The 21,652-nt window shown below is 40.9% G+C and overlaps 1 protein-coding gene across 2 annotated transcripts; it reads left to right on the top strand.

Annotated features, from left to right (window-relative positions):
* The first annotated feature begins 322 nt into the window (after positions 1–322).
* LOC137251991 (kelch-like protein 5) lies at positions 323–13,290 on the top strand. 2 transcript variants are annotated; one of them, XM_067787110.1, is made up of 8 exons: positions 323–681; positions 6,893–6,964; positions 7,001–7,250; positions 7,311–7,682; positions 12,197–12,495; positions 12,627–12,828; positions 12,915–13,004; positions 13,079–13,290. In XM_067787110.1, the coding sequence occupies exons 1-8, from the start codon at positions 527–529 to the stop codon at positions 13,271–13,273; spliced, it is 1,635 nt and encodes a 544-aa protein (XP_067643211.1). In that variant the 5' UTR covers positions 323–526; the 3' UTR covers positions 13,274–13,290. The 2 variants fall into 2 exon arrangements, with proteins under 2 accessions (XP_067643211.1, XP_067643209.1); XM_067787108.1 differs by having other exon boundaries at positions 6,893–7,250.
* The last annotated feature ends 8,362 nt before the right edge of the window (positions 13,291–21,652 follow it).

Here is a 21,652-nt window from a genome sequence, read left to right as displayed (position 1 = left end):
AAAATAATTTTAGAAGTCCGTTTAATTTTATGATTATTATTGGCTCGGCCCGCCGTTCGTAAAACAAAGTTTCTATTACACTACGAACGGAAACATGAGTGCAACGTATCAATAAAAATCACTGCTACAACTACAACAACAACAACCAAAATTCTCTTCGCTGAAATCGGCCAATGTTGCTCAAGTAGGCAAATTGTAGCGCCGCTGCAGCTATATGTTATGACGATAAAAGTTCACGCATTTTTATGTAAATGCGCCTTTAAGCCGGATTACAAACAACTGATATCGATAAACAGTGATCTTTTTTCTAATCGTTGATCACTAGTGTTTTAAACAGGAACGTATAAATTTTTTTTTATCTCGATCGGGCGATTCCTGGATATATTGCAATTACTTCCAAACGTCCATAAATTCAACACCGACAACTCTCCGAACAAAAAACATACACCACGGAGTATCCAAGTCAGAAATCCAACATCCTAAAATTGAAACTTACAAAAAAACTATACGTTCAGACGCAATAGCAATGGCTGCATGTAACGTCACACGGCAACGCCTCTCAGAGGTAAATCCAGATGGAGCCAAGTACTTTTTAGAAAACCTTTTGTTTCAAATATATGAACACTTTGACAACCAGCATTTAATTGATGTTACATTCAAATTAACAAATCCATCTTCCTTGTAAGTAAACTTTCATTTGAATTAACGCTATTTCAGGGTAAAAGTCTAGAACAGGGGTCGACTGCTAATACGCGTCCAACAACAATATTCCGAAGGCGGAAAAGAAAAATGTTGTCTCTGGCCGGAGATATTTGCACTTGAAGTTTTCAAGTAGTTGTTGTAATTTTGGTAATTGTTTACTTTAGCTCACAACTGCTAAAACCCAACCAAAAATATCGGGAGAGGTATCAAAAGACGCGTTTTGATCCCACGAATTCGGGAGCGGAAATTCAAAATTTTATTGCTGTCTAGAGTTATTTCCAAAAAACCGAAAAATGGCATCGGAGCGCTCCGAAACCGGGGGTGGGATCCATAGTATTTTTGCGCAGAACACCTTTCTACATTGGCGGCCTTGTTGTTGTTGTTGTAGCGATTAGTTACTCCCCGAAGGCTTTGGGGAGTGTTATCGATGTGATGGTCCTTTGTCGGATACAGATCCGATACGCTCCGGTAACACAGCACCATTAAGGTGCTGGCTCGACCATCTCGGGAACGATTTATATGGCCACATTAAACCTTCAGGCCATCCCTCCCTCCCAACCTCCAAGTTCCATGAGGAGCTTGGGGTCGCCAGAGCCTCGTCTGTTAGTAAAACGGGATTCGCCGCTCGAAGGTGAGGTTGACAATTGGGTTGGAGAAGCTATATATTGCGCTACACAACCCCTTGAATCCCATTGGCGGCCTTCGGCCGCGCTTATAAAAAAATACCCTGGGAGGGTCCAACACCGGTTTGGAGCAAAAACTATATTCGCGCAAAACAACTTTTTACCACAGTTGTTCTTGTGGGTACGACAAAATCATCAAAACAACCACATGAAAATTTTCAATTTTGTTTGCAAATATCTCCGAAACGAAATACAATTTTGAATTTCCGCCTTCGGATTCGTGATCCTGGGTGCAAAGCTCGTCTTTTGACACCTCTCCTGATATTATTGGAAGAGTTTTAGCAGTTGTGAGCTAAAATAAACAATTTGAAAAAAATTGCGTGGACAAAGGGGTTTTGCACGCATTTAATTTTGATCCCACCCCATTGGTGGACCGGCCAGGGTACCCCAGCGGGTTAGGCGGTTTAGAATATACCCGCGATACGTATGCCTGTCGTAAGAGTTGACTAAAATGCTAAATAGATTCAAGGGGTTGTGTAGCGCAACCCTTTCAAAAGGTTGCCAGCGCAATATATAGCTTCTCCAACCCAGTTGTCAACCTTACCTATCCGTTGCGAAACGTGTTTCATTAAGGCCCAGGCTCTGGCCGCTCCAAAATCCTCATCGATCTAGGGAGTGGAGTACGGTACGGCCTAGAAGGTTGCATGTGGTCATACCAAATTGTTGCCGAGATGGTCGTGCTTGGTACCGGAACGTATCGGATCTACATTCGTCGAAGGACCATCAACATCGATAACACTCCCCAAGGCCTTCGGGGAGTCTCCTTATCGCTACAACAACAACAATCGGCCAGAGTAATGTTGTTGTTGTTGTTGTAGCAATGCTCGCCCCACCTAATAGCCGCAACCGATCACAAATTGTCATCAATATCCTCTAACGGGAGTCCAAGGAAACTTGCCATTTCAACAGGGGTGGACCATAAGGAAAGGGGTGTTAGAGGCGTTGGTTCCACATTACAATTGAAGAGATGGTTGGTGTCATGTGGGGACACATTGCAAGCGGGGCATACATTTTGTATGTCGGGGTTGATTCTGGATAGGTAAGAGTTTAACCTGTTACAGTATCCAGAACGAAGTTGAGCAAGAGTGACACGCGTTTCCCTGGGGAGTATGCGTTCCTCTTCCGCGAGTTTTGGATAATTTTCGTTAAGTACCGGATTCACCGGGCAATTCCCGGCATAAAGGTCCGACGCCTGTTTATGGAGTTCACCAAGGACCTGATTGTGTTTTCTCGCTTCATACGGCTGGGTTCTCAGGTGCCGTATTTTCTCAAAATGCTTACGGAGATGACTCCTTAAGCCCCTAGGCGGTGCTGGTTCATCAATCAGATGTCTGTTGGGATGCCCAGGTTTCTGGGTATTCAACAGGAACTGTTTGGTCAGCATCTCATTTCTCTCCCTGATGGGGAGTATTCTCGCCTCATTATGCAGATGGTGTTCTGGGGACATAAGAAGACAGCCCGTGGCGAATCTGAGAGCAGTATTTTGGCAGGCCTGTAGTTTCTTCCAGTGGGTGATTTTTAGGCTTGGCGACCATATGGGTGACGCGTAGCACGTAATCGGCTGGCTAATTGCTTTGTATGTAGTCATGAGCGTTTCTTTATCTTTTCCCCAAGTACTGCCAGCGAGGGATTTGAGGATTTTGTTACGGCTCTGAATTCTCTGAACAATTGCGGCTGCGTGCTCACCAAAATGTAGATCCTGATCAAACGTCACACCCAAGATTTTGGGGTGTAGGACAGTCGGCAGCGTAGTGCCATCGACGTGGATGTTCAAAATGGTTGATATTTGTCGTCCATGTGGTAAATAAGGTCGCGGAAGATTTAATCGGTGATAATGCCAGGTTTCGCGAGGCGAAAAAACTGGAGAGATCAGGGAGGTAGCCGTTTATTTTATTGCATAGCGCATCGATCTTTGGGCCTGGGCCTGTGGCCATTATTGTGTAGTCCTCAGCGTAGGAAACGATTGTGACTCCTTCCGGTGGTGAAGGTAGCTTAGATATGTAGAAATTAAACAAAAGTGGGGATAGGACACCACCCTGTGGCACCCCTTGTTTAATTCTCCTTGGTTTTGATGTTTCGTTTCTAAATTGCACCGATGCCTGCCGACCACCCAGATAATTTGCGGTCCACCTTTTAAGACATGGGGGAAGGGTAGACCCTTCCAGGTCTTGCAGTAACGAGCCATGGTTGACCGTATCAAAAGCTTTTGATAGGTCTAGCGCTATGAGTACTGTTCTATGGTGGGGGTATTGATTTAAACCGCAATGTATCTGGGTGCTAATGGCATTTAGCGCGGTGGTAGTGCTATGGAGTTTTCTGAAGCCATGCTGATGAGGGGCTAGCTGCAAATTTGCTTGGAAATAAGGGAGCAAAATGGCTTCAAGCGTCTTTTCCACTGGCGATAGGAGAGATATCGGACGATACGACTTACCTATGTTAGCTGGTTTCCCAGGCTTTAGTAGCGGGACCACCTTGGCCATTTTCCATTTCTCAGTTATGACAAAGGTGGAAAGAGACAGGTTGAAGAGATGCACTAAATATTTGAAACCCTCTTTCCCTAGGCTTTTAAGCATCGGCATGGCTATGCCGTCTGGGCCCACTGCTTTGGATGGTTTAGCACGACTAATGGCGTCTTCAACCTCTTTAGCGGTGATGGTGATTGGTGACGCACTGAATTTGTGTTTATGTGCGTGTCTATTGGCTCTCCGTCTATCTTTTTCGACCGTAGGATGCATTATATATTGTCGGAAGAAAGCGCTCGCGCATTTTTTCGCGTCCGACAGCACTTTGTCGCCAAAGGCGATGCAAACTTTGTCTTTGTGCTTAGTCGGATTCGCTAGGGACTTTACGGTGGACCAAAGTTTACCCACACCGGTAGAGAGGTTACAACCTCTTAGGTGCTCCTCCCATTTCGCCCGCTTGTGTTCATCCACAAGCAATCTGATGCGTTGGTTTATATCCCTTATTTGGGGGTCGCTTGGATCAAGCTGTCTTATAAGGTCACGTTCTCTCGCTAAGTTTGCGGCCTCCGCCGGGAAGTGGGCCGGATTTGGGAATTCTCCCGGCGGGAATGAAATGTGCCGAGGCGGATTCAATGACCTTACGGAAGGCACGCTGCCCTTGGCGGGCATCAGTCGGGATAGGGAAGGCAGCAAAGCGGTTGTTTGTGAAGATTTATATTCTTCCCACTTTCCTTTTTTGAAGTTTATGAAAGTGCGTTTTTCAGTGACGATGAAGTCGGCGGTACGCTCAAGCGAAATAAGTATGGGCAGGTGGTCGGATGCCAATGTTACCATCGGCTGCCAGTTGACGCAGTTTACGAGCTGTCTTATAAGGTCACGTTCTCTCGCTAAGTTTGCGGCCTCCGCCGGGAAGTGGGCCGGATTTGGGAATTCTCCCGGCGGGAATGAAATGTGCCGATGCGGATTCAATGACCTTACGGAAGGCACGCTGCCCTTGGCGGGCATCAGTCGGGATAGGGAAGGCAGCAAAGCGGTTGTCTGTGAAGATTTATATTCTTCCCACTTTCCTTTTTTGAAGTTTATGAAAGTGCGTTTTTCAGTGACGATGAAGTCGGCGGTACGCTCAAGCGAAATAAGTATGGGCAGGTGGTCGGATGCCAATGTTACCATCGGCTGCCAGTTGACGCAGTTTACGAGTTCTGCGCTCACAATTGAGATATATGGCGAGCTGTGACAGCTTCCTACATACGTGTGGGGGCGTCTCCGTTTATTGTGCAGAACGTCGTTTATTCTATTTGATCCGCCAACATCTCACCCGCCAACATCTCACCCCTACTGTCCGCCCGCAAGTTTGAATGCCATAGATCATGATGGGCATTGAAATCGCCTAAGATAATGCGATTGTTGCCAGTGAGTAAGGCCCTGATATTAGGGCGGTATCCACTGGGGCAACAGGTGGCAGGAGGGATGTAGATGTTGATGATTTCTAGGTTTGCATTGCCTGACCGGGCAGATAGGCCTTGACGTTCTAAGACATTGTCCCTGCGGTCGATGCCAGGATCAAATATATAATATTGCACAGAGTGGTGTATGATAAACGCGAGACCGCCTCCATTTCCGCTCTCGCGGTCTTTCCTGTGGACATTATACCCAAAGCAGGTCTGCAATGCAGATCTTGCTGTGAGTTTAGTCTCTTGAATCGCAGCAATGCGGATGTTGTGCCGCTTCATGAAATCGACTATCTCCGTAATTTTCCCAGTTAGTCCATTACAATTTAACTGCAGAATTCTGAAATGCATAAGGGGAGACGCCGTTACTCTGGGGGTAAGTGACGGGTGACTACGCCTGGGTTGTGGAAGGCCAGGACGCAATTGCTGTTGTGGCCCTGGGACTGGGCGTCCTTGGGCAAGCATTGGGGTACCCGGATGATTTGGGTTTGCGACCTGGCAACATGGCGCGATGAAACCCGTCGGGGGGTTGCCGTCGCGGAGACCAGAACATCTAGGAAAGTGGCACCACCCAAGGCAGGAGCTGCATTGGGCGGATGTCGCAAACCTATATATTCTGTGCTGGCAGACGGTGCAAACGGAGGTAGGGACTAAGAGTCTGTTTCCCTGACCTGCACGATTGCTGCCGGAAAAGAGGGGGGGAGAAGACGGTGGCAGGGGCTGATGCTCAGCATTGCTACCAACTCTACTACGAACGTAGTAGTTATGAGTGGTATCAGCTGTTTGAGTTGTTGGCGCCGTGGGGCGCGAGCAGCAGCGGGTACTTGTTGTGGCTTGCTGAGCAGCGGGGCTGCTGGAAGGTAGTGGGGGGGGGGGGGGCGCTTAGGCGTAGGCTACGGGACGCCGTTGGGTGTGAGCAGCAAGGAGCCACAAAAAATTGATAAAAGTTACGTGGACGTCGGGTTTTGGGATCAAGCCCAGAACAACCTGTCCGATGCAACTATCCCTTGCACGAGACACACTGAACAGAGTATGACCGTCCTAAAAAGATTCTTTTCCGGCAGATGCAGCAATACCATTTCTCAGGACCGGGGTCAGGAGACGGACTCAGATTGGATTCGATGCCTTCCCGGAGTAAGAGAATATGGAGCAGTCCTGCTGCAAGGAGCTGCTGGGAGGATGACAATTTGTGGGAGGGACGAAACAAATTAGATGCGGTCACACTGAAATGACAGTCCTTGGTCGGGAAAAATCCCGAGTCGCTCCGGTACATAGAACCGACTGCCTTGGGAAGCGCCGGCCAGAGTAATATTTTATATGCGTGGCCGAAGGCCGCCAACGCAGAAAGCTGTTCTGCGCCAAAATACTATGGATCCCACCCCAGGTTTCGGGTGGACCATGGGCTTTTCGTTAATATCTTTTGAACGATTTAAAATTTTTCCGCCTTCGGATTATTGTTGTCGAGGTCAATACGCGTCTTTTGACACCTCATTGGGTATTTTTGGACGCGTATTGGCAGTCGACCTCTGCTCTAAACTATTATCCTATTTCAGCATGTATGTCTGATACATTAACTACGCTTGTTTTATATTCATAGAATTACTGCTCATCGTCTAATTCTATCGGCGGCAAGCCCTTATTTCCGTGAACTGTTCAAAAGTGGAGACGGGATTTGTCCACTTATAGAAATCACCAATATCGACAGCGATACTTTTGAGCGCTTAATCACGTTTTGCTATACCGGCAAAACGCTCATAACTATTCACAATGTAGATCGAATGTTAAAAGCGGCTCTAATACTACAATTGAAAGGCGCTGTTGTAAATTGTGCTGATTTTATAATAGAGAATATAACCGATTTCACATTGCAGCGAGCGTATAGTCTGGAAAAGGAGACTCAGAGTGCGATACTAAATAAAAAAATTCTGGCTTACGAAACACGAAACTTTATGCATGTAAATAAACCTGTGAAGTGCTTATTTTCTCATTAAATTTATAGTTTTATGATCTCTCAGGTAACCCAAAGCAGTGAGTTTTTAAATTTTGACGCTAAAAAGTTGCAAGCAATCATAGAAAGAGACAATTTGCATGTACGGTGTGAGAAAGATGTCTTTAATGCAGTAAAACGTTGGTATCAACATGATGCCTCTGCGCGTAAACAACAACTAACAGACGTAATTGCCTGCCTACGACTAACGCAATTTCATAAGGACTTTATTATGACTAATATTCACTCGTTGCCGGGTTGTGAAAACTTGGCAGTAATGGCGGTAACGTGGCAAACCTGCCCATTGGCTCGGTCTAAGCTGACATTGAAGTATACAGAGAAACGTGATGGTCAGATTATGTGTACTAAAGAAGAATCACTTTTGGCACTTAACCGAAGGGTAAATAATTCTGCGATATGACTTCACAAATTGTTTATTATATTATCCGTAACTTTCTAAGGTAGAATCAGCACAGTCGATTTTGATCACCAGTATAAGAACTATTATCTGCTTATATATATAATCTTATTTGTGTATCGCCTGCTGGCAAATTCTCAGCTAGTACGTTCCATTTATAAAACAACATTTTTTGGGGAGTCTTATCGATGTTGATGGTTCTTTGCCGGATATAGATCCGGTACGTTCGGGTAACAATGAGCTATTAAGGTACTAGCACCGACCATCTCGGTAACGATTTGTGTGACCAGATTAAACCTTAGGTGAGGTTGCAGTTGGGTTGCGGAAGCTTTGAAGCTGTACAACTTTGTATTGCGCTTATCAACCTCAACCCCTTTAATCGCACTTAAATATTGTCAACAAGTCCAACGTAGCTATGGGTGGATCCAGAGAGGCATTTGGGGTGGGGGATGGGAAACTTCTCGGAAAAAAATCCGACTTTCTCGGTAGCCACTATCGACTTAATCGGTGGTAGCGTTTAGCGATTTGTTTTATATCCTTAAATGAATTGGAAAACCGGTCATGTTAACAGGAAAAAGGTTATTCCGGTATTGCTGATCCATTCATCGGTCAATGCAATTTCAGATAATAATAAATGGAATGAGGACGATCGACTTCGCTATTGCCCGAAATATTTTCATATCCAGCTCAAAGTTTAAACGGCACAGTGTATTTAAATTTTTAAAATTAAATACTTATTATTGAGAATTCATGAGCTTAACATCGGCTTATAATAATTGAATATTCAATTATTATATTTTTCTAAGAGAAACTGAAAAGAGAGGAAGAAACATTTACTGGCATATTGCGATGGTACCATTTCGAAAATGCAACAAATTCATCGTCAGGCAATTTCGTAATGTTATCAAAGGTTTCACCGAGATTCGAACCGCGAATCACACGGTGAAACTGCAGTTGCCTTAACCACTAGGCTATCCTGCTTGTATTTGTCTCCTCGCTTAATTCAGTTTATCTTATTTCTACACTAACAACACAACTGAGACATTCTGCCTATATTAATTTTGTGTGTATTTTGATTTGTTTTTGTAAAGTTTCTTTTTCGTTGCGAATGAGAAGCTTTGTAAACTCGGGTTCAGTTTTACATATTTACGTTCGTTTGTTTTAATGGTGTGTTCAATTTATACTTATTATTAAGAATTCACGAGCTTAACACCGGCTTATAATAATTGAATATTCAATTATGTTTTTCTAAGAGAAACTGAAAAAAAGGAAGAAACATTTACTGGCAAATTGCGATGGTACCATTTCGAAAATCGCCACAAATTCATTGTCAGGCAATTTCGTAATGTTATTAAAGGTTTCACCGAGATTCGAACCGCGAATCACACGGTGAAACTCCAGTTACCACTAGGCTATCCTGCTTGTATTTGTCTCCTCGCTTAATTCAGTTTGTCTTATTTCTACACTGACAACACAACTGAGACATTCTGCCTCTATTAATTTTGTGTGTATATTAATTGAATTTTAAAATATTACCTAAATTTCGGCGAAAGACCGCGTCCAAATTCCTGCCAAACCGAAAAGGACGACCTGGTAACCGATGTTCAGGGAGTGCTCAGATTCCAAAGAGAAGTCGTCTACGTCTTCTTAATAATAAAGTGGTTTTACGGGACAGGTGTGCAACTCACTTTTCAAATATCGATTTCCTCTATACTATATATCGTAGCGTGCTCCACCTCCCCAAAAATCCTTAATTAGAAAACTTTTTCTAAGCGGAGTCGCCCCTCGGCAGTGATTTCGAGTGTATTCCTGCCATCGAAATTTTTTCAGTGAAAATTCATCTGTCTTGCAGATATCATTTGGAGTCGGAGTAAAACATGTAGGACCAGTCCCGCCAATTTTAGGAAAAATTTAAAGGAGCACGACGTTAATTAGAAGATAAGCTAGGCCTTCTCTGTTGGAAATTTACTCCAGTTTACTTAGGGCCTGTTGTTGTTGTACTAACGATAAAGACGCTCCCCGAAGGCTTTGGGGAGTATACCGATGTTGATAATCCTTTGCCGGATATAGATCCGATACGTACCGGTAACAAAGCACCATTAACGTCCTAGCCCGTCCATCTCGGGAACAATTAATATGACCACATTAAAATTTCTAAGCCATTTCGCCCTCCCCACCCAGTTCCATGAGGAACTTGGGGTCGCCAGAGCCTCGCCTGCTAAATATATGTATAATACATTCATATTTGTAACAGTATTCCCCTCGCGTTGGCGGCCGCCGTGGGGTGAGGGTAGCGTGATCCGCCCACCACACCGAAGATCCTGTGTTCACCCCCTGGGCAAAGCAACATCAAAATTTTGGAAACAAGTTTTTCAATTAGAAGTATTTGGCAAGCATTCCGAGTGTATTTCTGCCATAAAAAGCTCTCAGTGAAAACTCATCTGCCTTGCAGATGCCCTTCGAAGTCGGCATAAAACAAGTAGGTCCCGTCCCGCCAATTTGCAAGAACAATTTAAAGGAGCTCGACGCAAATTGGAATAGAAGCTCGGCCTAAAATCGCTTCGGAGGTAATTGTGCCTTACATTGTTTTTTTTTTTTTTTTTTGTATTCCTCTCGCGGAGATGAGGTTGACAATTGGTTTGCGGAAGCCTTGAAGCTATAAAGCTTTGTATTGCGCTTATCAACTCCATGAATCCCTTATGCTCTTTAATGTTGAGCTCTTTTGTCTTACTATGTAGATGGTGTTCAGGGGTCAGACATCCCGTGGCAGTTTTGAGTTTAGCATTTTGGCAAGCCTGCAGCCTTTTCCAGTCTGTGTTTTTAAAACCAAACTGATGACGCGTAACAAATAAGCGGTTGGCCAATTGTATTGTATGTGGTTAGCAACCATACCTTATCTTTTCTCCAAGTGCTACCGGTAAGCGACTTGGGGATTTTGTTGCGGTTTTGTACTTTATATACAATGTCGTTGGCATGCACCTTGAAGATGAGAGTATAATCGAACTTTACCTTAAAGACTTCAATTTATTTGTGCGGATTTGGTCAGTAAAGTACTAGGTCGTGCGAGCTGAAAAAACCAGAAAGTCTGGGAGGATAGTAGTTTATTCTAGGAACTAATTCGTCTATTGGAGGGCCAGGTTCTGTTTCCATTATCGTGCAGTTGTCGGCGTAGGAAACTATAGTAACTGATTCTGGTGGGGAATTCAGCTTTTATATGTAGAAATTTAACAGGAACGGGGATAGTACACCAGCCTGAGGTACCCCTGTATAATTCTAGGATTTGAGGCTTCGTTCTTAAATTGAACCGTTTGCCCACCATTCAGATAATTTGTGCCTTTTGTTGTGGGAACTTCTTGACCTCGGCCATATTATGTTATACGATCCGTTATCGAAGTCCATTTTTAAATCACAATGACTCTAAAATGGTGAATCGGAAGAATGACATACCCTCATTTGATCCATAATTTAGTATAATTTTTATTAATAGTATTTGATAGATTCATATTAAATATCATTTTAGTGAATTTGAAGAACAGATCGGGATGATACAAATAATTCCACCACTGTCTTGCACTAATAGAAAATGCTAGTTCCACTCGCCAGATCCACCAAAAGACTGCTTACATAAGTATTATCCTAAACCTTCGGCGTTATGTTAGCTGTTACAAAAACAACAACAGTAGACCGATTCTACAAGAACATAACTCCATCTAAAGAAAGGATTCCACAAGTGGGTCGGCTATTCAAATTCAGAAACGGCAACTTGTCTAAACCTGAGTTGATATCGATGAAAACTTTTAATTTAGCTTGTCGAGAACATAAATATCTAGTATCTATCAGATAGGTAGTATTTGATTCATATCATTTGAGTGAAATTGGCTTTACATTCGTGTTTGTATAATACGATACGGGTCCTGCTCTGAAAAATTTAATAAAAATTACAAGTAACGATCAAAAAAATTACATTGTAACGATTTTTGGGAAATTCCTGCTTATTTGCAACCTTCTGCTAACGTTCGTATCGCTAAACTGTTGAATAAATAACTCCAATATTCAGTGATGCAAAATGGTTTTTATTAGACTACGTTGGGAGTAGTACAATTAAACTTCACAATAACTCTTACTTCACAACTAATTGCGGGTTTAAATCAAATTGATTACTGATTACTCAGCTTTCGCTGTTTTTATACTCTCTGTTGTCTCGTCCACCCATTTCTCCTAAGGTCTAGTAACTTCTCGAAATTCATGCTTGGTTACCATCCATATATCTACATGTATATTTGTAGTTTATAGTCTCTCGCATAGCCATATGCTACATACGCATACATACGTGAGTACTACTTCGATGACTAAACCTGTGTGTTAGTTATCTCTTCGTTGCCTTGTATGTATGTGGATAAATGGTGTGCATTTACATAGTAACAGCTTAGAGATGGTAATATTCGTCACAATATGTATTTGTTTGCATTCATTTTGAAATAAAGAAAAATTTGCAGACTGGAACCATTTATCAATATAACAAAACTGAGGACTCATGGCAGAAGTGGGCTGATACTAACACAAATCATGACACTTTGAGAGTAATTTTTATGGGTAAAAATTTAATTTTTGTGGGCGGTGAAGGTGGCCGTATCACTAATGAAATACTCAGCTGGAATTTCAAAACAAAAGCATTTAAGCGGTTGCCAGCAATGAATTTACCACGATGCGCCCATTGTGTTGCAATATTAAATGAAAAAATCTATGCAATCGGTGGATATTCTAGGATATTTCTTGCTTTGGGATCAGTAGAAATGTAAGTACGTTTTTGACAAGAAAATGTTAATATAAATTGAATCAAAACTAAATTAGTTTGGAGGAAGATCGTTGTCGAAGGCAAACGAGGTTTTGATATATTTAACTATTCCACACATCATAATTTTTCAGGTTTTCCGTTTCAAATGGATGGAAGTCAGTAAGTTATATGATTACACCACGTTATGACGCTTGCGCAGTTGCTTTCAATCACAAAATTTATGTAATGGGTGGATATAATGAAAGTTATTTAAAATCTGTTGAATGCTATGATCCCATAACGAACTGCTGGACTCAATGTGCTGATATGAATGAAACACATAGTAAGGCTAGTGTAAGTGCAGAAACGAATGCAATAATAAATTGTTATTGTATATACACATCTAATTTTATATAATTGCTATGTTCAATATATTTTAGGCCACTGTGCACAATGGACAAATATTTGTATTGGGAGGATCCTCTAGCACATTGGAGCGTTATGATCCAAAGATTAACAAATGGACCGAGGTTAATAGAAACATGCACATTTGTATTGCAATTTTAAAAATCTTAACGCACTCAACGCACCTCTTTTTTTCTAGATTTGCTGTTTCAGCAAAGGCGCTTATCTAACTGTTTCTGTCGACAAGCAACTATGGGCTGTGGGTGGCGTATATTCAAATTGTGTTTCAGTTTACGATGAACAAAATAATAAATGGATCGGTAAGAGAAAAATACATGAAGAAGACAGATACTATTGTTTTACTGTACCAAAACTTTTACTTAAAAGTGAATAATAAATGTGAAAATTAAATAAAATATAAAGTAAATACACACACAAATGATGTCTCATTTCTTTGTAAAAAACAGGTGATTTTTCAATTTTTTTGAAATGTTTCATATCGGGTGACACTTTGTCTAAATACTTGACATTATTAAAAGTATTGGCAGAAAATGTGGATATTTTAAAGTAGCTTAATTCGATTAAATTTGGGAAGGAAGCGTCAGATCAATTTCTACGACAGTCAATTGTTTTTATTATACAACCCTATTCGAGACTATCTATTTCATGAATGAACGTGCTGACTGAGGAGTTCGAAGTACACAAGTTTCAGAAAAATTCACTAAATAAATAAAAAAAAAAAAAAGTTTGAAGACTATAAGGAGTATACGGACAACCGCTTTTTTGCCCTCCCAACCCCGACTGATGCCCGTCAAAGCGTGCTTTCCGCAAGGTCATTGATTCCGTGGCAGCTCATTTCATTCTCGCTGGAAGAATCCCGAAAGTCGGGAACTTTAACGAGAGAATACTACCTAAGAAGACAGTCTGAAAAGGTGCAGCGCAAATTATCTGTCTGGTCGGCAAGCATCGGTGCATAACATCTAAACACAAAAGAATTAAACAAGGGGTACCACGGTGGTGTCCTATCCCCGCTATTGTTTAACTTCTATTGTTTAACACTTGGGGTAAAGACAAAGAAACGCTCATTCCCATTTACAAAGCAATTGGCCCGCCGATTACATGCTACGCGTCCCCAATATTGTCGCCAAGCCTAAAGGTTACCCACTGGAAGAAAACACTGGCCTGCCAAAACACTAAAACCATAAACCATCTACACAATGAGGTGAGAATACCCCCCATTAGGGAGGGAAATGAAATGCTGAACAAACAGTTTCTGTGTGAATACGCAGACACCTGGGCATTCCAACAGACATCTTATTGAAGAGGCCACACCTCCCAGGGCTTAAGAGGTACGGCACCTGAGAACACGGCCGTATGAAAAAAAGCACAAAAAGGTCCTCAGTGATATCCACAAATAGGCGTAGGACCTGTGTGCCAGGAATTGCCCGGCGAATCCAGTTCTTAAAGAAAACTACCCAGAACTCGCAGAAGATGTACGCACTCTCCATAGGGAAACGGGCGTCACTCTAGCTCAACTTCGATCTGGGTACTGTAACAGGTTAAACTCTAAACCTATCCAGAATCAACCCCGACATACACAATCACCCTTATCGCGAAGTTCACGCGGAAAAGTGTTCGCCTTCACTTTTTTTGTTCGGGTGAACTTTTTCCGCCTATCGGCAATTTCGGGCGAACAAAAGTTCACTTCGAAACAGCTGACGCTCTATTGTTAACTAGCAGTGAACAAATAATTTACTTGCAATTGTGTAAATTTTGTAAAGAAGTATATATTTCCTTAAAATACAACAAAAATAGAAATAAAAAATGTATAAAATAATGTTTAGTATTGCAATTAGGTTGGTAATAATTGGGCGCGAGGAGAATATAAATGTGAAAGTGATTCGGAGGCAATAAAGCGACAGTTCTAACCCTTTGAAGCTAAATGATTCACTGTAAGCTAAAAATTACTATTTTCAGCACTTTTGAATAACAAGTCATATTTTTTTCAATTCGCTTTCGCCAATATTACAGGGTAAACAAGCCGGCATACTAAATTTGCTAGATATCTTACCAACTCCTTGCCCCCCATTGAAGCACAAATTTGGAGTTCCACCAATTGTAACGTTGAGTACATGTGTTCGTTTTTTCGCATAGGGAAAGGCGTTCTAAATGACCAAAGAGTGCGTCTTAGCCAATCTTGTTTCAGCGAGGTGCTCCACATTTTGGAGCCGTTGCTTTGACCACAATGGATAACTTGGCCGACTGATACGTTGTCATAAAAAAAGAATTTAAATACTTAGCAATACATGAATTTCACTTTTTCCACTCAGCTCCCGATTGTGCATTATTTATTGATTTATTTCTAATAATAAAGTACCAAATTTCAAAACAAAAAATTACTTACATTTTCCTCTCGTTTGCCTGTAAAATATAAGTGAACAAATTTGGGTTTCCCCGCTGTTCATTTCGCCCGAACAAAGAGTTGCCGATAAGGTGAAATCTTTTTCGAACACGAAAAATTGTTTCGCCACCCTCTGCGATAGGGTGAACAAAAACTGTAAATATTTTCGGGCGAAAAAAAAACTCGCGATAAGGGTGAATGTATGTCCTGGTTGCAATGTGTCGCACATGACACCAACCATTTCTTCAATTGCAATGTGGAACTAACGCGTCTAACAACCCTCTCACTATGGTCCAGCCTTTTGAAACAGCAAGTTTCCTTTGGGCTCCCGTTAGAGGATATTGATGACAATTTGTGATCGGTTGCGCCTATTGGATGGGGCGAAGCACTGCTACAACAACAACTGAACTTCAATTAAACAATGCAGTATCTGAGTGAAAAATATATCAAAATAAACTAAAAAGCACATTGTTACAAAAAAACAACACAAAAATTGGCCAGTCCTTCCGCAATCCTTTCCATTATTAAATTCTAAACCTGGTTTATATTGAAAAACGTTTGATCCAGCGTAGCTAAGCGCTTTCTGTTTGATGTCGAACAGTGATTTACACATTTTCCTCATCAATACATCTGCAGTTGTAGAATCCGATGCCCATTCTAGGTGTGAGTATTCATCAAGCATTGTCCAGTGAGAAACCGTGCCAGGGACGATAGCATCGACTTATTCAGTGTCAAAAGAGCTTTAATGCGTCCTTCATAATAGGAGGGCATAACCAGAGTGAAAATTATTGTTCTTTGAAACGATGAAGTAAAAAAAATTTCATACATTTGCATAAATTTTTCTTTGTATTTTTTTTTAATTTCACCACTCTGCAGAACAAGATTTCCGCCTAGCCTTGATGACTCGCACGTGTAAAGTGCTAACAAGAGCATATTTAAGATGATTATAAATAACTCATTGCTTGCACTTGGCCACTAGGAAGGATATGGACGCTCGTATCCCTCTTGGACAGCTCATCTTCTCTACAGTTGCCTTCAATGTCCCTGTATCCAGATACAAATATAAGCCTATGCTAGGGCTTCTCATTGAGATATCTGCAGCGGCCTGGAACTTGAGAAAAACTATATGCGTGTTAATCGATTGGTCAGTCGATCTGCTGATATAATTCTCCAGAATTTTTTAAAGTTTTACGTCGGAAAGATCGTATCGAGCCATAACCGCACAAAGTGCTTAACCGACATTATTTTTGATTTTTTGTTTTTGATGGAAACCGAAATACCGATACGAAATTATAGATAAGCCAATTTTGGCTCAAGTGCACAAGACACTTTGTTTATATTTTTTTGTGCTCGCAATGTGTAGGTTAAGCCTTTTTTCCGAGAAAATTTTGTCATTTTAATACAAAGTTTTTACATTTTGGTATGCATGTTTCGTTTTTTCGTGTTTTAATTTAAATATTTACTTCTTGCAAACACAGTTTTGGATTAAGATTTTTCTTAATAAGGATTATAATGAATATAGCCAAACTATTGTTCCAGATTTCAAACAAAGTTGCACTAGTTCTATACAGCGACACCGATTCTTCAGAGGAAATAGTTAAAGAAGATACTTGTGTTAGGAAACGAGGTAGGAGGATCCCAAAAACCACTACCTAAAAGACGAAAGTAGGGACCTTCTACTTCAGGTTATACAGGAGTTTACAAAGAATTCCATCGTTAAATTATTAAGATTTAAAATCACTTTGTGATAAAAATATAATTCCCGAAATTTTCCACAGAGAGTACCTCAACTTAAAACACAACTCCTTTATCACGGATACATTACCAGTTACTGATGTAGAAGACGGCAATGTGAAATGAATAGATTGTACCTTAGTTATATAGTTTTTATTTAGAAAAACTTAGTTTAGTAGTAAATTTAAAATATTTGTGAATCAGTCTGCATCTTTAAATATGAATTCCGACTTGAAATCTGAATAAAAACATTATTCTGCATCACCAACCACTGTTTTTATTGTTTTCAAATGTATATCTTTTAATAGTTTAGTTTTGGCTTAACCGACACTTTCAAGTAATGAAGTCTTTTTTTTTGGAAAGCAAAAAAGGCGTAAGCGACAAATGCGCCATTATTATCAAAGAAATGCAAAAAAATCCCACATAGGTATACGTCATTTTTATAGTCTTATATACACACCAACTTTCACGTTAATATCTAAAGTAATCGCAATATAAATACAAAAAAAGCGTTGACTGAACAATTTTGTTTATGCCGGTTAAGCCCTTTCTGCCGCTATGGCTCGATATACTTATGGTCTTTCAGTCAAAAGTCAGAGGCTCTTCGTCGACCTTGGTATAAAAACTATCTTAATCTGCCTCCATAATGCGGGTACGTAATTTGACTTTAGGCAGCTTAGAAATAAAGCTTTTAACCATAGATTAAAAATTCCGGCAGTGCGTTTCGTTTTTGTAATACTATTGGGTCCTGGTGTTTTGTAGGGCTCAAATATTGATTAGTCGGTGAGCTCTTCTTATAGGAGTACTAGAAAAGTGAATTTTTCTGTGGGTCTGCTTAAAGAACCAACTACTTGTATTTTGCCAGCTTAGCTCTTTTACCTTTTTGGACCCCCCCTTTAAAAGGCAACAAAAAAAAAAATTGCACTTATCCTTATAAGAGGCTGCTCTTCGACGCTTTTGTTTACTTATATCCTTGCAATTCTTTTTCGTCTCAACACATTCTCAACATGTTCAACCTCCTCTCCTTGTTGCGAGCTTTGTGTGCGTGCCCATCCGCTACCTTGTCAACAATGCTCAGACAACCCAGTATGCTCGTGGTTTTTGTTTAACTTTACATTCACATTTCTACTGCGCAGATTTCTTTATTTGCAATCGGATTTGTGGTGCTAAACATTGTGTGCTTCATTGTGTGGGTGTGCGTCGCTGTCTCACCAACATTTTTCTGTATCATCGTTTGTGTCTGTGGCTGCCACTACAAAGTGCATTGTAAGGCGATTTTATCCTCCGCTGCATTACTTACTGCATGCCAGAAACGATATAATATAGAGACATTGCATGGACGAAAAATCGTGTGAGGCAAGCTTTAATCAAGTTTTGAAAAGCATTATTATTTCGGATATAATGCAGTTACTCGACAGCAGCTTATATCGTAGACAAGCGAAACTTCAAAAATATTATTCAATATTGAAAGTAATCAGCTCATATTAATTGTAGACGGTACATATATGTATACGCCACCAAAAAAATATCAATAACAATTACCAAAGAAAATCGTACCAATTTTTGTAAGCCGTTCACAATATGCACCACAAATGGTTTTGTCGTTAATTTTTATGGGCCCTACTGCGGTGCTTTAAACGATTCTTCAATATTTCAAATATTATATTTTTAATAAAACTTTTGGTACTGAAGACATTATAATTATAATTAGTTCAGAGAAGCGTGTGTTATTCAACATAGTTTCTTCGAGTGTTGCACCAATTTTTTCCTCGTGCACTTTCTATAAGCAAGAGCGGACAATAAGGCGACTAACATATATTTTTTTCGTCATTGTAACTCTCAGGGATCATGAAAAAAGTTTTATATTTTTGTTCTTTAACATTTTTAACGAAAAATATATTCCTAAAATAAAAAAAATATTAAGCCCGAAAGCAAAAATACGAAGTATCAATTTTTACTTCCAAAAGACTAGTGGCGCCATGAATATACATATTTCCACTGTCCACAGTGCTTTCCAATGTTTTCAAAAGAATTAGTTTAATAAAGTGGAAAGTTATTGCGGGTAAATTATATTTTATTTTTTTCCAAACTGTTTTAATTACGAGAGTGGAACATATGGTGCTAGTATTTTAGGTTCGGTATAGAGCTCCGAATTTTTCTTAAATAATTCTATTAAATCACATTTAATCTTTTTATTTTATTCATTTCATTGGTGTTTTTTATTGTTTTTTTGTTTTTCATTTGGCTACATAAATTTCAAACTGACTGATGCCAAATATACCCAAAAGGGACTAGAGGGGATCAATTTTACTCCAATGTATACAAAAGAGATCAATCACAGACCGCTCTCTTTAGGGATTAATCGCACGATTTTTTGCAAGGGCATTTAGACGTTTGTGCATGAGTATGTGTGTGTGTGCTTTACAGTGCGTATTTGCCTAGCAATGCGTCTGAATTTGCACAAGGACATCTTTTCATTTTACCTAAATGTATGTGGCACTATTGCTAGCCCAAAGCTGTCACATACGAATATCAGTGTTGCCAGGTTAGCCTTTTCGAGGCTAGATTTAGCCTTTTTTTTTACCTTTAGCCTCGAAATTTTGGGTTTAGCTTCGTGACTTTTTTCTAGCCTTTTTACTCCGAATGTATTTTTAAAAATTTCTAAAATAATTAAAAATAAATTTCAATAGTTCCTGTGAACACCTAATACCTAATAATATGAGTTCTCTACAAAAGATTAATTCTTTTTCTGCTGAAAATTCGTTGAAAGTTTCAAAGCCAGATGTATTTCATTACTTTGAAAAAGACAAGTATAGTTATTCTTCAAGTCAAATAGCATTAATAGAGCTGCAGTGGCGAAAACTTATAACTATACAATGGAAAAATGTACACTCCACCATGGAATTTTGGTCGGCAGTCCGAGAACATAAAAATGCATTAAACGAACCTCCTTTTTTAGAACTTGTCGAATTCATATTCAGTTTTTTAGTATTACCACTCAGTAACGCGGAGGTTGAAAGAATTTTTAGTGGCATGAAAATTCTGAAAACTAAATTAAGGAACAAACTAAAAATTAAAATACTTAATGCGCTGCTTAATATTAGATGCTCGTTAAAACGCTTATCTAAATGCTGTAATGACTCTGAAATTACCGATGATCTCATATCTATGGTAAATAGCCAAATTTTATACCCAGACTTAAGCTCTTCTGATTCTTCAGACGGGGAATATTTTATATAAATAATTAGGTTAGGTTGGTTAGGTTGGGTGGTAGCTTCCCTGATAGAGGAAGCTCACTTGGACAACATGACGGTCCGTTGTGATACCACATATAATAAACTAAACTAACGGTGACGTAGATATAACTACTTAGAGAATCGTTGGGTAGCAACGATAAAGTTCCGAATGATCCCGATCTCAACCTTGGATAGCTCCTCGGGAGATCCAAGTGAGTCACGACCGAAATACTTTCGCCTAGTTCTGGCAAAAGCTGGGCAGTCAAGCATAAAGTGATTTGGTGATTCCACCTCATCATCCTCCATACAGCTGCAGCAGGATGGAGTTTCCAATATATTGAGACGTACCGCATGGATACCCATGGGACAGTGCCCTGTCAAAACCCCAATGACCATTGATAGGTGAGCCTTAGTGAACCCAATTATTTCAGCAGACCTCCTGCCATCCACTTTCGGCCAGAAAGATCTTGATATCCTACAAGACGTAGTGTCCGCCCAACGTTTGCTGAGCTGACTCGAGGCCCAGCTATGGAAGAGCAATCCACAGGTGGCTAGCGGAATCCCGAAATCCCTACAGCCATCTTCATCCGGTTCAGTTGCACCGATTCGGGCTAAGAGATCCGCTTGACAGTTACCCGGAATATCACTATGGCCCGGAACCCAGATAATCTTAATTGTAAAATAATTCGATGCAATCGCAAGTGTGGTCAGGCACTCCCAGACCACCCTCGATGGCACTGTAGTTGAGCTCAAGGCCTTTATAGCCGCTTGGCTATCAGAGTAGATGTTAAATTCCCTAACCGTAGTAGCGCTGGATAGCATTTCATCCACCGCATCCTTAATCGCAGCAACTTCCGCTTGGAATACACTGCAGTGATCAGCCAACTTAAACTTGCGGCTTACATTTAGCTCTTGACAAAAGACCCCCCGCCAACCTTTCCGTCCAACTTCGACCCATCCGTGAACAAGTTAACCGGTCCCATGCCCCAGATAATTCCTCTTCTCCACTCCTCCCTCGGGGGAATGACTGGGGTGAAGGTTGTATAGGGAGCGGCCACCGGCATGCAATAGTCCGTCCTGTCCGGGATAAAGTCGAAACTAGTAAGAAGGCTAGAGTGTCCGAAATCAGAAAGCATATAACCCATATCACGAAGCCTGACCAACGACCGGGCCGCGGCTGCCTTTCCCGCAATATCTACTGGATGTATATTCAGCATGACATTCAGTGCCAAGGTAGGTGTTGTTCTCATAGCGCCACTGATACCGATAAGCGCCGTCCGTTGCACTGACACTAGCATTTTGGAGGTGCTCGCCGTGTCCAGTGCTTTCCACCAGACCAGCACCCCGTATAGCAGAATCGGTTTGACCACCATCTCATAAAGCCAGTGTACTACTCCTGGCG

Source organism: Eurosta solidaginis, chromosome 5, assembly GCF_040869045.1.
Source record: "Eurosta solidaginis isolate ZX-2024a chromosome 5, ASM4086904v1, whole genome shotgun sequence".
In the NCBI taxonomy this organism is placed as follows: domain Eukaryota; kingdom Metazoa; phylum Arthropoda; class Insecta; order Diptera; family Tephritidae; genus Eurosta; species Eurosta solidaginis.
This window is presented reverse-complemented; position numbering and strand designations above follow the sequence as displayed.

Excerpts from the sequence above, each read along its gene's own strand:
- LOC137251991 (XM_067787108.1), top strand. The coding sequence starts at position 527 with ATGGCTGCATGTAACGTCACACGGCAACGCCTCTCAGAGGTAAATCCA. Across the intron at positions 682-6,892 it reads TTAACAAATCCATCTTCCTT|AATTACTGCTCATCGTCTAA; the intron begins GTAAGTAAACTT and ends TTATATTCATAG. Across the intron at positions 7,683-12,196 it reads TTTTGGCACTTAACCGAAGG|ACTGGAACCATTTATCAATA; the intron begins GTAAATAATTCT and ends AAAAATTTGCAG.